The sequence below is a fragment of the Martes martes genome, assembly GCF_963455335.1.
Source record: "Martes martes genome assembly, chromosome: 15".
In the NCBI taxonomy this organism is placed as follows: domain Eukaryota; kingdom Metazoa; phylum Chordata; class Mammalia; order Carnivora; family Mustelidae; genus Martes; species Martes martes.
This window is the reverse complement of record NC_137903.1, coordinates 43,404,994-43,425,980: the sequence shown is the minus strand read 5'-3', so window position 1 is coordinate 43,425,980 and position 20,987 is coordinate 43,404,994. Positions and strand designations below refer to the sequence as shown.

Below are 20,987 nucleotides of genomic sequence, written 5' to 3'. Positions count from 1 at the left end.
TGTTTGTTTTTCCTTCATTTTGTATGTCTCGAGTACCCCCCGGGTGCCAAACTGTGCTAGGTAACGGGAATATAATAGTGAACAATGGCTACCTCTGAGAGCTAAGATATTGGAAGCTGGGCTAGCCGTTTTACGTGTATTATCCCGTCTAACTCTCAGAATCATCCTGTGAGATAAGTTATGTTATTAGCCAACTTAACACATAAGGAAACTAGCCCAAAGAGTTTAAACATCTCACAATATGTCCCAGAGCTCTGAATTTGAACCCAGGCCAAACTGCCTCCTCTTATGAGTTGAGGAATTCTGGGTAACGACAGTCTTTGCCAGCTGAGGTGGTGGCCTGGGGTCGGAAGTGCTTACAGTGTCATTCTTGGCTGCTCATGCTGAGACACATGGGCCTACGGCATGCCTCTCTGGCCTTCCCTTCCTTTGCCAAGACCAGACGTCTATCTGCTTTTCTGCTTTCCTTGTTCCCATAGCAAAAGTCCCAGAGACGGGCCCCCTCATAGACCACATCCTCACACACTATTGGGTCCAGGAGCTTCGGTTGGCTCAGTGGCTGAGCAAGGCCATTTCTGTCTGTCTGACCGGCTGTTTGCTGTTGTTCTCTATCCACCATTAGTTTCTTGACTAAAATGAGAAAATTGAGTGTGTGCACAAGAAAGTAGACTTTAAGGGAGACCATGGTGTCAGGGGCTTTAATGGCCCAAGGGACAAGGTGGGGGCACCTGGGTGGCTCAGTCACTTAAGCATCCACCTTGACTTTGGCTCAGGTCATGAGCTCAGGGTCATGAGATTGAGCCCCGTGTTTGCCTCTGCGCTGGGCAAGGAGCCTGCTTAGGATTCTCTCTCTCCCTCGCCACCTCTCCCCCCCAAGCTCGCTTGCTCTCTCTCTCTCTCTCTCAAAACAAACAAACAAATAAACAAACAAAAAAACCAAGGTGACAAGATGACTATAGGTGGAGAGAGCTGGGCCTTGCTGCGTGAAAGCCTCTCTTTTCCTTGGCAGGGGCCCCTCAGGAAAGCTTTGGTCATTTTAATACTTGTAATTGTTTTGCCTTGTTTTTTAAGATTTTATTTTTTTATTTGACACAGAGAGAGAGACAGTGAGAGAGACAGTGAGAGAGGGGGAGTGGGAGAGGGAGAAGCAGGCTTCCCACCCAGCAGGGAGCCCGATGTGGGGCTCGATCCCAGCACTCTGGGATCACGACCTGACCCAAAGGCAGGTGCTAAACAGCTGAGCCACCCAGGTGCCCCTATACACTTGTAACTGCTTTCATATCTACTATTGCTATATGTGTGCAGGGAAGTCAGGTAAAATCACAGCGTCACCTCGGTCGAAAGTAATGATAGCGTTCTCTTTATGATATTTGAATGAGAGGAGTTAATAATGGGAAGTGTTTATATGCGCACCGTTCTGCGCTCGTTGAGTCTTGGGTCTGGCTTCCATATCTGCCCCTCACTTTATTGTCCCCTCAACCGAACTCTCTACAGAGGTGTTGCCTTCTTCTCATGTTTCCATCAAGTCCCTTCTCTATGAGATGAACTCGCATGATTGACTAGATCTTGGTCTATTCATTCTTGGTCGAGAGTATAATAGTTTTCTGACTTTCATCATTACCGCCTCCGCAGGACTGAGCGCACGGTGCTTTTTGTCTGATAAAATCCAGGAGGCAGAGTCTGTAGATGGCCCATATCGAACTCTGCTGGTGGTGGCATTCTCCTTCTCAGGGTCAGCATGCGGTCCTCGTGCCTGGGGAGCACGCTTGGTTACTTCTGGAACAGCTCAGGCCAATGTCATCGGAGTCTGAATCAGTAGTTTTCAAATTAGGCTGCTTGCGCCCCGGGGGCTCTGAGTAGATGCTTGAATGGCTCCATAAACAATAGAGCTGTTTATTTTTCCAAACAATAATGATGCCACGGGCCTGGGAGTCTATTCCCCACTCTTATCTCTTTTACATATTAGGGTGACTTGAAGAATTTGGAAGAAGGGTTCTGACAATATTTGTAAAATAAATGATTCCTGTTTGGGATGGCGAGTCCCAATGTGTTATCTGAGCCCGGGCACGTTACCCGCAGTCAGCATCATTTGGTGGGCTGGATAGAACGCACGTCCCCGGCCCTGCTGCTCTGCTCGCTTAGCGGAAGATGGAGAAGGTCAGGTCGCAGAATAATAGAAGTTTAACACTTGGCTATAGAGGGGACTCGAGCCCTTCTGAAGCATTCCCCCAGCTGCGCTGTCCCTGACGGTGACTGTCTTGCTTCCACGGGGACGTATCTGCTAGCCCAAAGCCCGCCATCTCAAGGCTGCCCATCTTACTTTTTATCACTTTCGAGTTCCTATAGAACTTGTCCCCGAAGGAATCGAGAGTCTTCCTTCAGTCTCCCCCAGCCCCGGGAAGTGGATTTCAAAACTTCCTCGTGGGTGTGCCTGAAGCCCATCCCCAGTGCCTCTAATATCACTCCTCATCCTGTTAGTGTCTACTTTCCGACCCACTCCCCTACCGCACACATGGAGAAATGAACTTTTTTTTTTTTTAAAGATTTTATTTATTTATTTGACAGACAGAGATCACAAGTAGGCAGAGAGGCAGGCAGAGAGAGAGGAAGGGAAGCAGGCCCCCTGCTGAGCAGAGAGCCCGATGTGGGGCTCGATCCCATGACCCTGGGATCATGACCTGAGCTGAAGGCAGAGGCTTTAACCCACTGAGCCACTCAGGCGCCCCTGGAGAAATGAACTTATAGAAAGACGTAGCCGTGTACCTTAGCGGTCTACCTGACATACGGTAGGCTCCCCATGAAAATATGCGATTCAGTGAACTCATTCCCTCTCATTTCCTTCCTTGGATCTTAGCTGTGCGCTCTGAAATGCACAGAAATTCATGTGATCCCACTTGACGTGACAGCCCTTCAAATACATGGAGAGAGAGCTCCCAAGCCTGTTTCCAGGTCTTCTTGAATCCATTCTAGATTCCCCCGGTTGTCGATAGGACACTGTTTACATGCCCTGGGATCCCGACAGCAACACCCCCCCGCCCCCCTCCCTGAGTATCCGAGTGTCTCTCCACTCGGCGCCACCCAGAAGTGAACCAACTCTTGTGGCTTGACACGGCGCCGTTTCTGTCCCTCACCTTGGTCACCGCACTCTCTCAGACACAATCTGAGATGGCATCCACGTGCCACACACTGCTGGCCTCTTCGTCTTGTAACCCCTGCTTGCCCGTGCGTCTGACTCTCTCCACCACTTGCAGCCAGGCTGAGCCACGGACGCCCCTCACAGACCAGCGTGGGTCGCAGCTCCGGGTGAAACCGCATCCCCTAAGGAGAGTTTGATTAGGGCTGGATGGGCAGCTGCAGGGACCACAGTGTCTGAGAATAGAGCGCAGGTCACCGAGAGGTGGAAAGGGCCTGGTCCACTCAGCACATTTGAAACTCAAGAGATGAGGACCAAGAGGTGAGGGACTTAAGCGGAATCCAAATCACCACCCGGAGCCACGGTCTATCTGAGCGGGTGGCTCCAACGGGCAGAGAAGCGGCATAAATTTCAGTGAGGCAAAGCTAAGTGGTAACGGACTTTACGTTCTGTCATATATAGTTAATTTGCAGAATAAATTGGTCAGGGCAGCGAAAGGATTTAACATCCAAATTCATTTGAAAAACAGAAGCTAGATGAGTATCAAGAGGAAAATGGAGACCGTTACAACATTCCCTTGCTGGCTGGAGTAGTATGATTATTGAATAATATTTTTATTAAAAATTTCTAGACCGTTTGGTAGTTAAAGATATTTATACACCAGACTCCACAGTGTCTCAGCAAGGCACTGAATCTCTCACGGAGGAGCTACATAAGCCCCAGGAGGCCCCCACCTGCGTGTAACTCATGTCTGCTCCCTGCCCCGCCCCCCACGTACACACACACCGTGCACAGCCGGGCTCTTGTCACTTGGGGCCACGGCAAGTACTGGGCACGTGTCATTTCTCCCCATTTCAGACCTGTCACAGAGTTTCTCCCGATTATGCTGGTCTTTTCCAGATGTGAAGCCAGAAAGACAAGACGATGGGGCCTGAGCTGGAGCCTCTAGGGCAGGCGACCGAGTGAATGGAGGAGGAGGTGGAAGGAGTCGCACAGAGAGTGTCCCCGAGGGGATGGTTCTGGCAAAGCTAAGGGGACTCCAGGACCCCCTTAGCTGGGAAATAATGCTGCCCGGTAAAGAGAGGGAAGCATCATTAATTCCATGCCTGATCCGACTGGGAGCTCAGAGAGGCCCCCAGCGGAGCCCTCGACATTAGCAGAGGCCCTCCCCGGGGCCGAGAGCCCTCTGTTTCTCTCTGGTCCAGCTTCCTCTCTCTCCTTGTGCCTGGGCCACTTCCCGGAGCAATCCCTGCTCCTAGGGAAGGCCCCGGGGGAGGGTGAATGGGGGTGGGGGGCGGGATCTTCTGCTTTTGAGTGGTCTGAGGTGCACACTTGGCTTCTCAGCTCAGCTTCCCAGACAGGAAACACAAGAACGGATGGCAGGGGAGGCGGGGTCGGGGGGTGTGGGGCTTTAATCTCCAGACAAGTGCATGGGAGGCTCTTCGCTGGGAGCCCGCTGAGCGTGCCCACTCACTCACGTGGTCTCTCTGCTAATGGAGATTTGCAAAGAGCCATCCTGCAGGTGTTCCTCATTTTCACCTCTCTCTAAGCCTGGTCCTCCTCCTCCCTCCCCGTGCCACTCTGTCTGGCAAATCAGCAGGGATAATCCCGTGCAGCTCTGCGCATCCGGAAGTCTGTGACTCTGAATCTCTATGTCAGGTTTATTTTGATGTTGACAAGAAGCCGCACACAGCAGCAATGGGGCCTTGGGGCACCGAGGGAGTCAGAAATGTCGTCCCTCTTCCCACTGCCTGGTGCCCTGGGAGGAAGTCCTACAGAGGAATGGTCAGCTCCCAAGTGGCCAGCAAATGAATCGTCGCTGGCGGTGGGTTAAGGGAGGGCTCTGTGGGTTATGTCACAATGCTAAAGGCCGTGGACATTGCAGTGGTCGAGTGGTGTCCCCCTAAATTTCATGCCCACCTGGAACCTCAGAATGTGACCTTATTTGGAAATGGGTTCTCTGCAGGTATAACTAAGATGGAGTTATCTTGGACTTAGGGTGGACCCCAAATCCAGTAACTGGAGTCTTTAGAAGGGAGAGGGAGATTTGGACACATAGGAGAAGGCCACGTAACAACTGAGGCCAGGACTGGAGCAACACGGCTCCACGCTGAGAGTCTCCAAGAAATGCCCCAACCACTAGAAGGGGGAAGAGGTGAGGAAGGTTCTTCCCAAGCGCCTGCAAAGGGACTGTGGCCCTGCCGACACCTTGACGTTGGACTTTCTGCCCCCGGAACTGGAGGAATAAACTGGTGTTATTGGAAGCCGCCTCCTCGGTGGCAACTTGTTTTGGCACAGCCCTCAGAAATGAAGGGGGAGGACTGGGTACGAACAGAATGGGGGAGCCACGCAGAGGTGTACAAAAGGCATTTGGTGAATAAAGACCGGGACTGTAAGAGGCAAATGAAAAAAATGGAATCACATCAACATCACAGAAGGGGGGTATTGGACAGCGTACCCCTACATTTATGACGTTCCAGACAAGGATGAGGGAACACCTGTGGGATACTAGGTGCTGGGCTCTAGGTACACACAGATGAGTAGGGCCCCATCCTGGACGCACATAGGACGCATAAGACGTAAAACCAGAGCCTGTCTGACACAGTGCTGGGTCCTCCTCTGGACGTGGCTCCAAGGTCCAGTGGAATTACTTCTTGTAGGGTTGATGCGGGCAGAGAGGCACTTGGTAAACCTATAGGGAAGGACAGAAAGAAGGAAGGAAGGAAGGGAGAAAGACTCTTCAGGCGTGTGAGGGGAACAGTGGTACCAGCCCAGGCTCCCATACCCAACACCTGTGTGCACTTAGTAAATGCTCCCAGATAACCAACCCCCCCCACACACACACCACCTCAGGTTTCCTGGTCTGACCTTTATGGTGAATCCTAATGAGGCTTTGGGGTGCAGACCTGAGTTTCAGGCAATAAGAGACTGGAGAGAGCTAAAACCCTCTGCTTCTTGCCATCTCTGAGTATGCGCTGAATGCGTATCAAGCACCCGGCTTTGGGGGAGAACCACGACAGCCCACTAAAACATCAGGCAGCTTCTTGTCCATTGGGGACTAGCCATCGAGCAGATGAGAAGGACTCATTTCTGAAGTCAAAGCTTTAGGGATTCCTAGGAATTTGTGGATTTTATTTTTGATGCTGTTGAGACCCACGGGCTGTGGGGAGATGGGTCCCCGGGCATCTCAGTGGTTCACTGAGCTGTCCTCATTTTCCCCTCTTGACACAAAACTTAAGATTAAAAGGGGCACAGTGGGAGTCACTGCGAGGCCAAGACTCTCTTTGTGTTTTTATTAACCCCTTGGCAGATGCCGCTATGCCCTTTTCTGTACCTACCCTCTCCTAAACACACTGTCACTATGACTGGCCAGAAAAGAGGCTGACTGAGGCTCTGGTGAGTTCTGGTCCGAGGTTTGGTCAGTCTGTTACTCCGCTAACTGTTCCCATGCCAGAGGGGACTAACGCCTTCTGGCAAAGACAAAGCCCTGCGTGGACTCCAAAACTTCAGTCTCACACGAACCTAATCAGCCAGGAGCCTCAATCAGCTGGTTGTTTGACAACATGCCTGTGAAGGGAGGGGGGCAATCTTAAGAAAATGTAACCTTATGTTATCGATCAATTTTTAAAAGCCTTCTGGAGTGTGTATACCGCTTTATTTCTGTCTCCTACAGCTTCCAGATCTGCATAGTCATAATTGATGAACAAAATGATCACCTGGAGGGGCCTTGGGGAAAGGTTTAATTCTGTTTGGTAGGCAATGCTTCACGAGGCAGGCAGAAAATTGGAAAACTGCATTTTTAGAGAAGAAAAATGTCAACGAGAATTGGAGGAAAAGTAAGCAGTTTCTGGCTAAGTATCAATTAAAAAATTCAATTTTCCAGAAGACACCTTTTCCTCAACCTCCCAGTTAATGGTGCTTGGCTAAGGTGCCCAGTGGATATTTGATGACTGCTAATTACTTACACTGGACCTCACCACACCCAGAAATGTTGCTCACCCTTATAACAAAAGCCATTTGCTATTTCCAGAAACTTCCTGAAGAAATACCAAAGAATTAAACCTGAAGTTCCAGAAACTTTAATTTTAGGACAAAAGGTAAAGAATATATTCTGAAAAAAAGGATTTCTAAAAAAAAGAAACGGGAATTCATTCATAGGACAGGACAGTAACATAAACCCTGTGGAGTTAGGACTGTTTTGGAACACGCTGGACAGTCGTGAACTGATGGTTTTCTAGCACTGAATCCCAAAAGCACATCCCCAAAGACATGCTTCCTCTGAGCTAACAGGTAGTGATGAACGTGCGGCTGGGAACTCAGGTGGGCTCCTGTGTACAGGCTGAGCTGAGGCAAAGCAGGAAAACCGCTGAAGACCGAGGTTTTCCTGTTTCACCCTTAGGACCGTTCTCGGGTTCCAGAGTGTCACCCGACTCTTGCTGTTACAACCACTTTTTTTTTTTTTTTTTTTGCTGGGGAAGAGGAAAACGATGCTGAATCCCAGTGCCGGCGCTGTCGCTCAGCTCCCAGCGCTGTCCACACCCCCACTGCGATGTGCCTTCCGCCTCCGCTGCTATGTGGTGCCCATGGCCCAGGGCACCGATCAGGCCCTCTAGCCCCTCTGTGACACCTAGTGCCTACAACTTTCCCACATTGACTAGTCACAGGAGAACCACCGTCTGCTCCTCGGTGCCACAATTGGCCATTCCTCTTCTTAAGCTTAAGTCCTTCAGCCCCAAGGTAGATAACTCCGTGCACATCAACAACCTTTGGGATGCCTATGTGTGTTTTACACAGTTTGCAAGCTGCACTTCTGCAGTATTTCCTGAAATCTTTGCAACTATATAATCTCAGGTCAGGTTGCATTTGTACCTAAAAGGGGGGGAACTTGTTCTGGATTAATGCTCCTCTCTTTAGGAGGAAACTAGAAAAATCTCCAAAGAATCCAGGAGAGCAAGGAGGGAAATGAATTGGAACCCAGCCTGTCTCGTTAGTACCTCATCACTTTGTATACAAGTCGTTATGAATGATTTATTAATTTGACAAACATTTGTAGGCATTCAATAAATATTTGCTTAATGAATTGCCGAATGCGTTAGCTACTTGTTAGGCACTGTGGGCTATGACACTGGAAGAACAAGACACAGTTTGGCCCCCAAGGAGCCCATCCGATGGTGTGGCCGGTGGGTGGGGTAGGCAAGTAGGCAGGCATTGTGAGAAGAAATTAATTTCCAAGAGTATTCACTCCATCCCAGGTACCTCGAAACTCTCTTTGTGGATTATGTCACCTAATCTTTACCATAGCTTTACTAAATCAGTTCAGTTCTTGTCTCCTTTTTATATACGAGAAAGCCAAGGCACAGAAAAGTTAAACTCACCCCCCAATTGTACTGCTCACAGGCAAGAAGTTCAGAAATCAATCCCGGGCAGCCTGACTCAGACCTCACACTGTACGCTGCTGTGCCCTGGGGCAGCCACGGGTGAGCAGAGGAATGGATGGTTCAGGGAGATAAAGGATGTGAAGATGGGATGTTTGGTTGGAAGGGCGAGGGAGAACCAGCAAGGAAGCCGAGGCTTCCACACTGAGCAACGAGGGAGCTGGTGCGGTGTGCTGAGCTGGCCCCTTCGCGTGAGGAGCAGGTTGCTGAGGACAGTGTGGAGGAATGACCACAGCTGTTGGGGACATGTTGAATTTGAGGTCCCTGTTGGACATTCAGGTGGATTTCCAAGCAAGCTACTAATGAGGCTCTGTTATACTCATAGAAGAGGTCTGGGTAGAGACGAGAGTTGGCTGTTGTTGGACGAAAGCTTTGCTCTTGCCACTTGATGGTTTAAAGCTTTAGTGAGGGGCTAGCAGTTCATAAATGCTTTGGTTGTATTATTTGTTTGGCTTGTGTTGAAATTTTAGATCTATGATCATGAGTTATGTTCACCCCCTTTACCCTTCCCCCAAATCATATACCCTTCCCCCCAAAACATATACATGTACATATACATAGAGAGAAAAGAGAGAAAGGCAGGGAGGGAGATGATGAATATGGATATACCTGAACTAGGGAATGGAGTTTCCACGATAAAGACACAGTTACTGGCCCCAAACACTCACTGTCTCATACAGAGGAGTAGAGAGAAGTGGCTGTTTATGCCTTCTCCCCTTTCCCCTGGTTATTAATCCGTCACATTGTACTTTATTCCAGTCTCAGAGACTGGCTTATGGCAAGTCTAGGAGTTCAGTTTAAGTCATCTAGGGTGACCTGAACCCCTCTGTCGAAGGACGTGATCGTACATCCCCAGAGACTGGTCCAGGCCGGAGCGCATGGACGGAAATGTGAATTCAGGTAACCGCAGGACGCCCTGTGGGAAGAGGAGCGGGCTGCGGAAAGGATGAAAGGCGGGGTGTCGGTGGCTCCTGGGCGCAGCTGGCCATGGCTGTGCTTCATTGGCCCCATGTCAAGCTTTCTTTCCCGTAGATCGTGAGTTGTCTCTGAGAGCGAGTGTCTAATTAGTTTGCATTTGATTTCTTGGCTGCCTAATGAACTACCTCTGTAGTTCTAGCTGTGATGTCATTAGCATCTCATTGCCTTGGGCACCAACTCAGGAGAGAGAGTCTTAAGCAGTCCCAGAATCCTACAGGAATTGTAGCAATTTACTTCATACCATCTCCCTCCACCTCTGTAACCTGTTGGTTCCTACCAGCAGAGCAGACCCTCCGTGAGGATGGGCTGGCCACTTTGATCATCCTCGTATGGTTTGTGAGCCTAGGTGGGTCAGGGTGTACACGGCGAAGGCCACGGGCACATCCACAGTGAGATTCTGAACGTTGAGGATGCCAATATTCTCATTCCACAATTTTCTATTGGGGAAATTCATCCACTGTGTGCTGTAGGATACAGATTTAGCCTAAAGCAAATGGCATTTATTTATAGCAGACTGTATTTGCAAAATGCTTTGCAGTTTTGGGGCTGTTAACTACATTCCAGGTTGGCTGTTCTTCTACTTAAAAGAAAGCGAAGTGTCATGGCTGGACTGCAGCGCCTCCCTGGGAGCGGTGAGATGAATTCTGCAACCAGGGATCAGAGGGGGTCATATCTGGGGCTTCTTGATCACAAGGCACCTTCGCCAATTATAATCTTTTAAGACTTCAGCTGTAGCTCCTTTCTTATGTCCAGACACTCTGTAACTTGTTGAAATTGTATGTTCATTTTAAAAGACTGTATACTGTCTTAAAGTGCTCGGACATCTCGACCCAGGAGCTAGAGGGAGCTAAGAGGCAGGAAGTGCCTATGGAACGTCATCCGAGTGGCCAGTGCAGGGGGAGCTGTTGAACCATCAGGAAATAAGGTGGGGCCTCCCCCCTGTGACTCTCCACATATCCACCTCTCTACTGCCCGCTGCAACACGGAGGGGGGGTTAAAAGCAAATGTCAGAGATCAGACTCTCCTGAAGCTTTTAGGATTTGAACTACTCTTTCACTGACCACAGAGATGATGGTTATAGGTGCTCTCTTTGGGCAAAGGGAGATTTATTTGGGCTTTCACCACCGGACTCCATCATTTTAAGGAGTATTTCCCAATTGTGTCTTCAACCGCGCATGGAAAATGCATTTCCTCTTTGAAAAATCTCTCTCTCACACACATCTCTATTCTTCGCTGTAGCCTGAATAGATGGCTTTGGGAGTTCCCTGCTCATCACCTCTGTATAAATCCGGCTCCTCTCCAGACAGCTCCGTACCGCATGACGAGGGAACTGGAGGGGCCTTCAGCAGGGCCCCCTTTCTAAGGAGCAGAATATTTTCAGGAGAAGGAAAATTGGCTTCTGGATTAAAACGAGAGTTTGGCGGTCTGCCACCATCTTCCTTGCCATCCTCCTCCCCATGCCTCTCTCCTCCCTAACCTTGCACCTGTCCGGGGCTGGGGGAGATGGAGGGCGATTCCTGAGTCTTGATTTTAACTGGGATCGTCAGAAGACAGCCACCAGGGAACAGCCCCTCAAATGTTTACAGCAATTACAAGCCTTAATGATGGAGCGCTGGAGGGCAGGGAGGTGGTCACTGTGCTCCACTGTGTTTGGGGATGCAGTGCCCTCTAGTGGCCGCATCTGTCTGTCGCATCGGTGTCTCGGAAGTAATGGATGGGCCGTCGTCCCACACAGGGATGTTTATAGGGTATGTGGTGGGGAGGAGGGGGCGGTGTTCCTGGGTATTTGGGGATTAAAGGGTGAGAGAAAAGGTGACATATTATTTCTCCCTTGAAGTAAATTTTACTTCATGTGAAGGATATCCAGGGGATTTTAATGTTCTGTCTCTCAGTTACTTCTGTATCTCGCTGTGGATGTTTCTCCTTGGGATACATTTTATGGAATTACATTACTTGTTAATTTCGTACTATGTCTTTGAAAAAAATGGTACCACAACTTTTTTAAGTAACCAGGTGTTACTTCTCCATAAGTTTTTGTGTGGTGCCCAAGTGGCCACACAGAATTCATCACAGATAGTGTGCTCACGGAAGTCATTTTAGACTTGCTGTCCCCCTCTAGTGGTGGTTCCGTGAGAACTCTTTCCCAGCCCCTGCTGAATCCTTTCTCAACAAAAAGAGGGCTGTGAACCACGAGAGACTATGGACTCTGAAAAACAACCTGAGGGTTTTGAAGGGGTGGGGGGTGGGAGGTTGGGGGAACCAGGTGGTGGGTATTAACGAGGGCACGGATTGCATGGAGCACTGGGTGTGGTGAAAAAACAATGAATACTGTTACGCAGAAAAGAAATAAAAAATTAAAAAAAAAAAAAAGGAGGGCTGTGGGTTAATGAAATGCTTCTGACTGTAAGGGCCATGAGGGCCCTCCAAGAGACCCTCAAGCTCTCTGGCATGGTTTGCACAGCAAGAATTTTTTAAACTTTGTCTTGGAAAGAAACACTGTGTCTTTTCTGATTTTTTAAAAATTTCATTTACTTTCTCAGTGAAAGAAGGCCCATTTTTCTAGAAATCATTTCAAGAATCCAAGACCTCATTTACCTTCCTTATCTCTGTCCAGTCCATGTAGCCTATTGAAGAAGACTGAGGCATGGCCAGGGTCTGGGTGGGGAGAGCCCCGCTAGACTGTGCTCACCTTACAAACACTCCCAGCGGGGGGGGGGGGGGGGGCTGACCAGGGCACCTAAACTTGAATGTGGATCAAGATTTATAGGTGGCACTGAGTGCCTCTGGGACTGGCCGGTGTGGGCTCCTGGGCCTCCCTGTTTGACACCATTCTTCTTTATGGTGTATGCACTTACACAGTTCTTATAACCTAGGAAAGGCTTCAGTTCAACTCTGGGTCTGTTATTAAACAAATTGCAAATGTGAAATAAGTGATTCCTCACGTTTACAGTCACCGAGTGAGTCCTTCACGTTAGTGTGAAGGAGTTTCTGGAGGAAGCTGCCTCATCCGCGTAATGAGGGTGTTCATCTGGGAAACAAGAGTGTTGTAATGTCTTGTGACATGTCCAAATGGGCTCAGATTACATAGCAAACCCAGGGGAGGAGCGCAGAGAGCTCCCTGGACCCCACGAAAGAGAACCCTGTTAGAAAGTCTGTGAGCTGTAGCTTGCGGTCACCCTCTAAAACCCCTATACAAGCCCTTCTAGCCATTTTCCCCCAAAGATCTGGCCCATCAAGTACCAAGTTCCTGAGCAGTCCAAGATGACCAGAACGAATGTTCTTTATCTGCCCCTTGTTTCTAGAAGCCCAATGGATTCCGTGAAATTGTTTCATGTTCGGGCCCGTAGCTGTGTCGTGAAGGGTCTGGGATCTCTTGTGGAGCCCAAGGGCTTTTGGTCAGTGGACTGTACTTCCATCTTTGTCTAGCATGAATAAGTTAAATGGGAAATCATGAAGGCTTGGAAGACAAATTCCAAGCCGTGTTTTCTTCCACAGGGAACAAAGTATTACTTATTTTCAGGTAGGCATTTCTCATCTTTGTCACCAAAAATAAACCAAGAATTTCTCTAACTACCTTTCACTCATCAATCAAAGGCTAACATTATAAATCCGTCTCTTTGCTTTGGAGGGCCCAAGCTCCCTCCCATCTTCCACGCACTGAAGAATAAAGAAGCAGAAAAGCCCTCTTCCTTCCCAGTGACTTAAAGGCTTTGGAATCGGACGAAACTGGATTCAAATCCCAGCACTTACAACATCCTAGTTGTGTGACCTTGAGGCTCTTGGCCTCACTTTCCTCCTCCATAAGATGGATGCAGTGGTGGAACTCCATGCAGAGAGTTCTTGCATGGGCTAAAGGGGGCCCATGACAGATCTTACTTCACAGTTTAAGTAAATCTTACCTCTCGTTCTGATTAAAACTCTTATGATGATGACTGGACATGTACTAGCCACTGTGTTACGTGCTTTAAAAACATGTTGCCATTTATTCCTCACACATCACCTGTAGGCACATTGAATATCTTCATCTTATGGATGAAGAAACTGAGTCCCGGAGTCATCACTGTTGTTACCATTTGGAATGTTGACAGTCGCAGACACCGCACAGACACCGCCGAGGCATCCCTCGGAGGGGATCGGGGGAGCTGAGGAGTCTCCAAAAGGAAACAACCCGATCGCACGTGTGGAAGGTCATTTGAACCCTAATAGGTTAGAGGGAGGATGGGTTCCCCGCATTCACCGGGACATCAGAGTCATGTCCCTAACAGTGACATTTGGTGACCTTCCTAAGATTTGACTCCAGCGCTCAGGGGCCACGAGATCACGCAAGACCTCGCTCTCTCACCCGCCTCATTGTCCCTTTTCATTTTGGGTCTGGCAGGCAACTCCCCATCCGACGAGTCAGAGGAGCGGGAAAGAGACCCCAAGGTGCTGACGTTCCCAGAGTACATCGCCAGCCTGTCAGAGTCTGGCACCAAGCGCATGGCGGCTGGGGTCCGCATGGAATGCCAGAGCAAGGGACGATGCCCCTCCTCCTGTCCCCTGTGCCACGTGACATCCAGCCCTGACACTCCGGCTGAGCCAGTCCTGCTGGAGGTGACCAGAGCAGCCCCCATCTACGAACTGGTGACCAACAACCAGACCCAGAGGGTAAGAGGCCCGGGACTCGGGGGACTCAGGGAAGCATCAGCAACAACAGAGGGCTTTCGGGCGACAGGGTTTAGCTGAGCTCCGTGCTAGCGTATGGATACTGAGACTTTTTGTTCAGCTAATCCAGGCACACAATTTGCTTAGATTTGCATGTTTGCATATTAAGTCAAAGCAGGGCATCCACAACCCCCAAGGTAAGGACTCAGGAGTCACAGCTCAGCATCTGTGGAGGTTTTCGAGCAGCAAGCGCTGGGAGGAAGAAGGAGGATCGGGAGGTGTGGCATTCACAGCCACCAAAGCCATCGTTCAGAAAGCCTCAGGAACAGTCATGGGGGAAGGCTGGCTCCCCTAACAGATCCCAAGCCTGGACTGGCTGCAGCACGGCTAGGAGGAGTGTGTCCGGCATAGGTCCTAGAGGGAAGGATCTGGTCTTAGCCCCAGGGGGATGGTTTCCTGCCCGTGGCTCTGACTCTAAGAACAAAGACCACAAAACACCACATCCGTGCAAATCTTCTGCCTTATGTTATACTGCGAGGTCATGACACGTTCCAAGCACCCCTCCGTTCTCTGTGTGGCTTCCTTTCCAAAGGTGCTGAGAAAATGAATGGAGCCAACGGGATAAGCGGAGAACTGTGGCAGAGGCAGGGGCTTAGCTCAGTCCCCAGCTCTCTGATCTCCTCAAGGACACAAAGAACAGAGTGGGTCACACTGATGATAGCAAGAATAAAAGCATGAAAGCTCAGGGTGTGGGGCTTCTGACACCACAAGCAAAGGTGACCTTGAGGGACAAGACATGGTAGAATCAGAGCAGAGAGCTCCTTACCTGCCTGAGAGCTGTGTCCATCCAGGTAGGGTGATAATTGCTTTCTCTTTCCTCTTTTAAGGGACACCTGGTGTGTCGCAGTTGTTTCATAGGTGATGCTCAGACCAGCAGGGAGCGATTCCGCACGTGTGTGCTGCTCTCGCCTTTCTGCCTCTGCCGATGATATTTCACTGAATGTTTGAAAATAAGGTTCCTCACAGGAACAAAAGGATAAGTGGTTCCTTTGGCCTCTGAACCCCTCTTCATTCTGGTGGAAGTGACAGGGGAAGAAGAGCTTGGGAGAAGAGACCGTGGAAGCGAGGCTTGTAAGGATGACAAGAAGGAAGGGTTGATGTCACCATGGAGATCCAGCGCGGCAGTGGCTTTAATCCAGCACCCTTCCCTGTCCTGCTTTATCTCCTGGGAGCACCCAAGGCTGCTGCCGCTGGCACCCCAAGAGCTCTGAGCTCTTACCCCAAGGGTACACTCACAGAGGTGGGGGTACACTCACAGCACCACCCTATGGGACAAGGCAGGCAAAGCTGCAGAGTAAGGAAAAGCTGGGTGGGAGAGGAGGACAAAGACCCCCAGTGTCCTGCAGGGGGCGCTGTGGGTAAAATGGGGAAGCTGGGAATTTGTGTCTTTATCATCTCCCTCTCTGCATCTCCTACTGGCCAGAACTTGGCCCTTCCCTGTCTCCCTGCACAGGTTTTAAGAGAGCGGTTGGGAGAGACCATCTATCCGGCCATATTTGAACATTGTAATTTCTAAATACATAGACAAGGTGGCCCAAGGTGCTTCCGTCACCATCCCAGGATTCTCCTCTTATTCCTTAGATACAGTCTGTCTTCTCTCTTCATTCTCTCTGCTCCTCTGCTTTTCCTTCTGATTTTCCCGTTCTCACAAAGAATGCAGATGTGGAGTGACGAAGCCAAAGGAGAGGGGTGCTAAGTCATGACACTAACTCAGTGTGTGTTCTTATCTACCCCTCTGATAGGTATGGGGCCAAATTTTCTAATCTCTCTTGGCCTCCTTCTGTTGGACTAGATCATCTATCATGTCATATTTCAGTCTACTGATGAGCAGCAGTCTAGAAACCAGGAGGTCCAGCCATATAACCCACCAGGTACCTCCAACCCAGCACCTCCCAGCCCAAACAGTTACCCTTGTGCCTCAGTCTCAGGGAATGGGAGTCTTTTCTACCGAGTTCCTGCACCTGGAGGCCGAATAGGCTTCCCCGACTCTTCTTGTCACTCCCCAACATCTGTCTGTCACCAGGGGTCACAGACCCTTTGACTCCGTCCTCCCGTGACTGTACCCGCTCCCAGCCACCCACTGCAACAACAGCCCACCACCTCCTCATTACAGTAGCCTCTTGCTGGGGTTCCTGGGAGGCCCGTCAGAGTTCTCTGTCCCATGCGGACGTCCGATCCTGTTGCTGCAGGGCGATCCAGGGCTCTGCAGAATCTGCTAAACACAATCTGAAGTCCTTGGCGGATCGTTAGAAGGGCAGGTCACTGTCCGATTTGGTCCTTGCTTACGTGTCCTTGCTTAGGTTGTGCCCCCTTTATGCTTTGTATTCTGTCCTCCAAATTTTAACTCTGGTACCTCCTTAAACACCACACATTTTCTGTTGTGCATCTGGCCCTTCAGACTCGTCCCTCTCTCTCCCAGGAATGGCCTCGCCTCCATTTCTGCCACGCGCAAACTCTTGCTAGGACAGTGCTTCCAGGTTTCAGCTCCAGCGTCCACTGCTGTGATCAGCCCTCCCTTATTCTCCCAGGCCAGCCCCTGTTCCTTCAAGTGGCTCCCATTGTCCGTGTCCCTGCATCTTCTGAAGCACGTATCACCTGCTGTCGTGAGGACTCATGCGTTTGTTTATGGATTTGTCCTGCAGACTCTGAGAAGCACTCATTCGTCTATGGAATCCCAGTGCCTAGCAGTAGCTGACACATAGCTGGCGCTCCGCTGAGTAAATGAATGAAAGAAAGAAATGGAGGAATGAAGAGATGGGTGAACTTGGCCTGAAAGTTCAGCTGCTTTCTCTAAAACAAAATAAGAACAAAAATGGGAAAATCCTGGTTCTTTTCTGGAATCAGGATTAAATCCAATAACAAATGAGGATCCCCATGCAATGCCTGCTACATTGTAGATACCAAGGAAAATGTAATTTTTTTTCCCTCTTCCTTTCCAGATGGGATCCTTCTTGATTTCCCCTCTTCTACCCCATCCTACCTTCTGTAGTTACCGATAGCCTAGGATTCACGGAGTAGGAACTTGTAGAATTGTGTGAACCGAAGGTGGAAAGTTAAAGCTTTTGAAAAAATGTCTGTCATCCTAAGTGTTGGCCCTTACTCCTTTGGGTTGAAAATCTGATCACACTGCTCCCCTGTTTAAAACACTTTAATGGCTTCCCCCTGCCCTTAGAATGTAACAGTGTCCCTTACCATGGACCCCAGGGCGTCTGTAACCGGCCCCGCCCCTTCCCACTTCCTGAGCCCGTCTCTGCCCTTCACTCTAGCTCTGACAGCCAGAGGAGCCTTTTCTCAGTTGATTTTAGAGGTCTAGTTTCACCCAGGCTGAAAGCATCTTTTTTTTTTTAAATTTTTTATTTCTTTTCAGCGTAACAGTATTCATTGTTTTTTCACCACACCCAGTGCTCCATGCAATCCGTGCCCTCCCTAATACCCACCACCTGGTTCCTCTGACCTCCCAGCCCCCGCCCCTTCTTAATACTGGTTTTTCCACCTGGGACACTTCCCCATCTTTTCTGACCAGATAACTCTTGACCTGTCCTTCCAAGTTCAGACAAAAACACACAACCTCATGGAAACCTTCCCAAACCCCTCCGTGAGATGGTCTCCCTCCCTTGTCCCTCCTTTCCCGACTCACCCTTGTCCTCTAGAGTCCTTGCCACCAGTCCTAGTAATTTGGTTACTTATGTAACTTTTGCTTGTTTGTTTATTATTTGGCTGCAAGATTATGTGGGCAGGGGCTGAGTATGTCTCATGTCCACTGTATCCTTAATGCTGAGCCCAGGAGCCGGACCCTTACAGGTGCTTACCTAGAAATTGTTGACTAAAGGCTGTATGCGGGCAGCCACAATTTCCTCTTTATTCTGCTTCTCTCAGGGAAAGTCGGTTTTCCTAGTTTAAGAAAGTGTACTTTTGATTCGAATTTGGTTCAGTCAGGCAAAGCATGCAGTGAGCACCTACGGCACACTGGGTTTCCGGGTGGGGGCCGGCCGGGGACCCGTCACATGGAGCTCAGGCTCTGGTGCGGCCCCCACTCAGTAGGCTCTGACCCTGAGTAAGTCACTAATCTCCCCGACTCTAAGCGTCCTCCACTGTAAATCCTGTTTACCACGGAGCTCAAACTACAGTGTTAGCCCAAAAAGGGCCTTGAAATTCTAAAACTACACACATATTATAGTGATAATCAAGAATTGGTCCCTGTTCCCTAGAAGCTCCCAATCAGGGGTTGGGTGGGTGGGAAAGGGGTTAGTAATGGAAGTTTATTTCAACTGTTCTAACCTAAGGTGGCCTATGGGATATCCTGGAGGCACATCACTTAGGGTATCAGTTTTCAGCTTGGACGTCTCAATTTTTATAGAGTTATCTACCACTTTTTTACTTATTCTCTTGTTTTCTCTTTTCCTTCCTTCCTTCTTTCCTTCCTCCCTCCCTCCCTCCCCCTGCACCCCCTCCTTTCAATTTTTTTGGTCCAAAATTTTCCAAGATGACTGCTGCTTAATTTCTCTAATTTACCAGTTCTGTGTGGGTTTGGTAAGAGTGGGTCAGAGAGAAGAGACTCAGGAAAACAGAGGCTGCAGACAGCGAGCTGACCCAGAGAGAAAGCTGATCTCGGCCAGAGTGGACGGCCACATGCCCTGCGGCCAGCCTTGCCCTCTCCCTGTCCCCGGGCTGGGGTTGAGGCAGCAGGGCCCCATTAGGGTTCGGTGCCCATCAGGATCTGTTTCACCAGGGAATTGCCCCATCTCAAGTTCTGTTCCTGATTTGTCTCATTTTATCCGTTTGACCTTTCATCGACTAGGGCAGTATCTGCTGTGAAGTCACTGTATGTAAATAATTTTTCTAGGCTCTGTGGCACTTGTTGGCTTCCGTAGAGGACCCGAGCCTGTCATCCAGACACAGCACTGATCGCTGATGTTTACTGATGACTGAGGCACTATTTATACGTGACTAATGCGTGCACTGCACAGGTCCCGTGCTCTGCCCTGTGGCGTCTGTTGTTTCATGGAATCAGCCCAGTGAGGAAAGTGCTGTTTCTATCCCGTGTTTCCTATTGAGGAGACCAAGCTGGTCAAAATGCTGCAGGTCCCAGCAGGGACTAGCCGAGCTGAAGTCCTCACCCAGGGCGGAGGGCTCTGGCGCGCGGTTCTTCACCTGTGCGCGGCGCGGTGCCTGCCTCCCACCAGGAAAGAGAGGCCTCCCATGCACGCACAGCCCAAGGCAGAGCTGCCTAAATACTGTACCTGAGGGACAAGGCACATGAAGGAACGCAGCAGAGACCATGCTGCGCAGGACCCAGCGGGCAGATGAGACTGCCTGGAGAGGCATTTGAGAAAGGGCCGAGTGCCTCAGGGCAGATGGAAGAGGGGTCAGGCCAGTGTGTGGTCAAGAGGTTATTGTTGCTAGGGCCCTGGGTGTGGAGTGACAGATGGACGGAGAAGGAGGGAGAAGTAAGATTTACTTCCAGGGTGACAGCCCCCGACCACAGGGGTGAACTGATACACTAATGGGACAGCAGCGCCCAGGAAGTCCTATGAGGTCTGGCTTCCCAGAATCAGTCTCCTGGAGTAGGAACTGTAGGTCAAGAAAATGGTGAAGTGGAGCTCCAGCCTACTGTCTGGAAGTTCTCTAGAACCAAGCAGAGCCTGGGTTGTGTCTCCCGACTCCAGCGACGCAGCCCTGGCTCCCGGACACTCACTCTTCCTTCTCTTACAGCTCTTACAGGAGGCCATCATGAGCTCACTGTGGTGCTCGGGGACCGGAGATGTCATCGAGGACTGGTGTCGATGCGATGCCACGGCTTTTGGAGCAGATGGACTCCCCACCTGTGCGCCTCTCCCGCAGCCCGTGTATGTCTCCCCTTTGCCTCCGTTGCGTGCCCGCTCCGCTGGGTTCTGCAAACGTCTCTTAGAGAGTGTCCACTCACGGGAAAGCGGTAGGCTGGGTGCCAGGGAGCTTGACCTCAGCGAGCTTTCGATCTTCAGGGAGGCTGCCCACAGAGTGTCACCATAGAAGACACGGTCTGATGAGGGTTATCAGAGACATTTAGGTCAAGTGTGAAAGGGAATGGTCATGTCTGAATTTGGGGCATGGTGAAGGCTTCACGAAGGAGATGGCACTTGAATTTCTCCCTGAAGGTAGAGAGGGTAGGACAGCATGGGCAGAAGATCAGACGGGCAAAGTGACGTGGCCGTGGAGGAAGTCAGAGATGGGTCGTGAGACTCTACGAGGCCAGCGACACATTTCCGGGGTAGCAGCACTGTGTGGAGCCGTTAGCTACTGGTACCGCTTCCGTTTAAGAGACAAGGAAACGCATTCAGATGGGCTGAATGGTTTTTCCAAGGTCATCAAGCAGAAAGCAGAGCTGCCATCCCTAAGAGGCTGTGATCTCAGCCATGATAATGTGGAGAGGACACGATGAAAAGATGACTTTGGGTAGAACCAACGGCGATGGCGGCGGGGAGGGGGGTGTGGGCGACTCACTGGTGTGGGAGGGAGAAGGAGGGAGAAGTTGAGAATGGACCTACGACTTCAGTCCCGGTGGCTGGGAAGACGAATAGGTCACAGCTGAGAAGAGAAGCATGGGGTGGGGGGGGATATGCAGGTCTGAGGAGGAGGAGGTGGGTGTCTGGTTGGACTCATCTTGGAGACAGAGCAGGGAACTTCTACCGAGATGGTCAGTGGTCAGAGGGAAGGATGGCTTAGAGAAATAGACACTAGAGATAAGAAGATTTAAATCA

At 50.2% G+C, this 20,987-nt stretch overlaps 1 protein-coding gene across 2 annotated transcripts in view; it reads left to right on the top strand.

Moving 5' to 3' along the window:
• Positions 1-20,987, top strand: part of ASTN1 (astrotactin 1) — a gene marked incomplete at both ends in the record, with an annotated part of 313,794 nt that overhangs the window by 269,036 nt on the left and 23,771 nt on the right. For both annotated transcript variants that reach the window (XM_080825173.1, XM_080825172.1), the window contains 2 exons: positions 13,925-14,193; positions 19,963-20,096. In XM_080825173.1, coding sequence (XP_080681299.1) covers positions 13,925-14,193; positions 19,963-20,096 — 403 coding nt within the window. The remainder of the gene's footprint in view (positions 1-13,924; positions 14,194-19,962; positions 20,097-20,987) is intronic.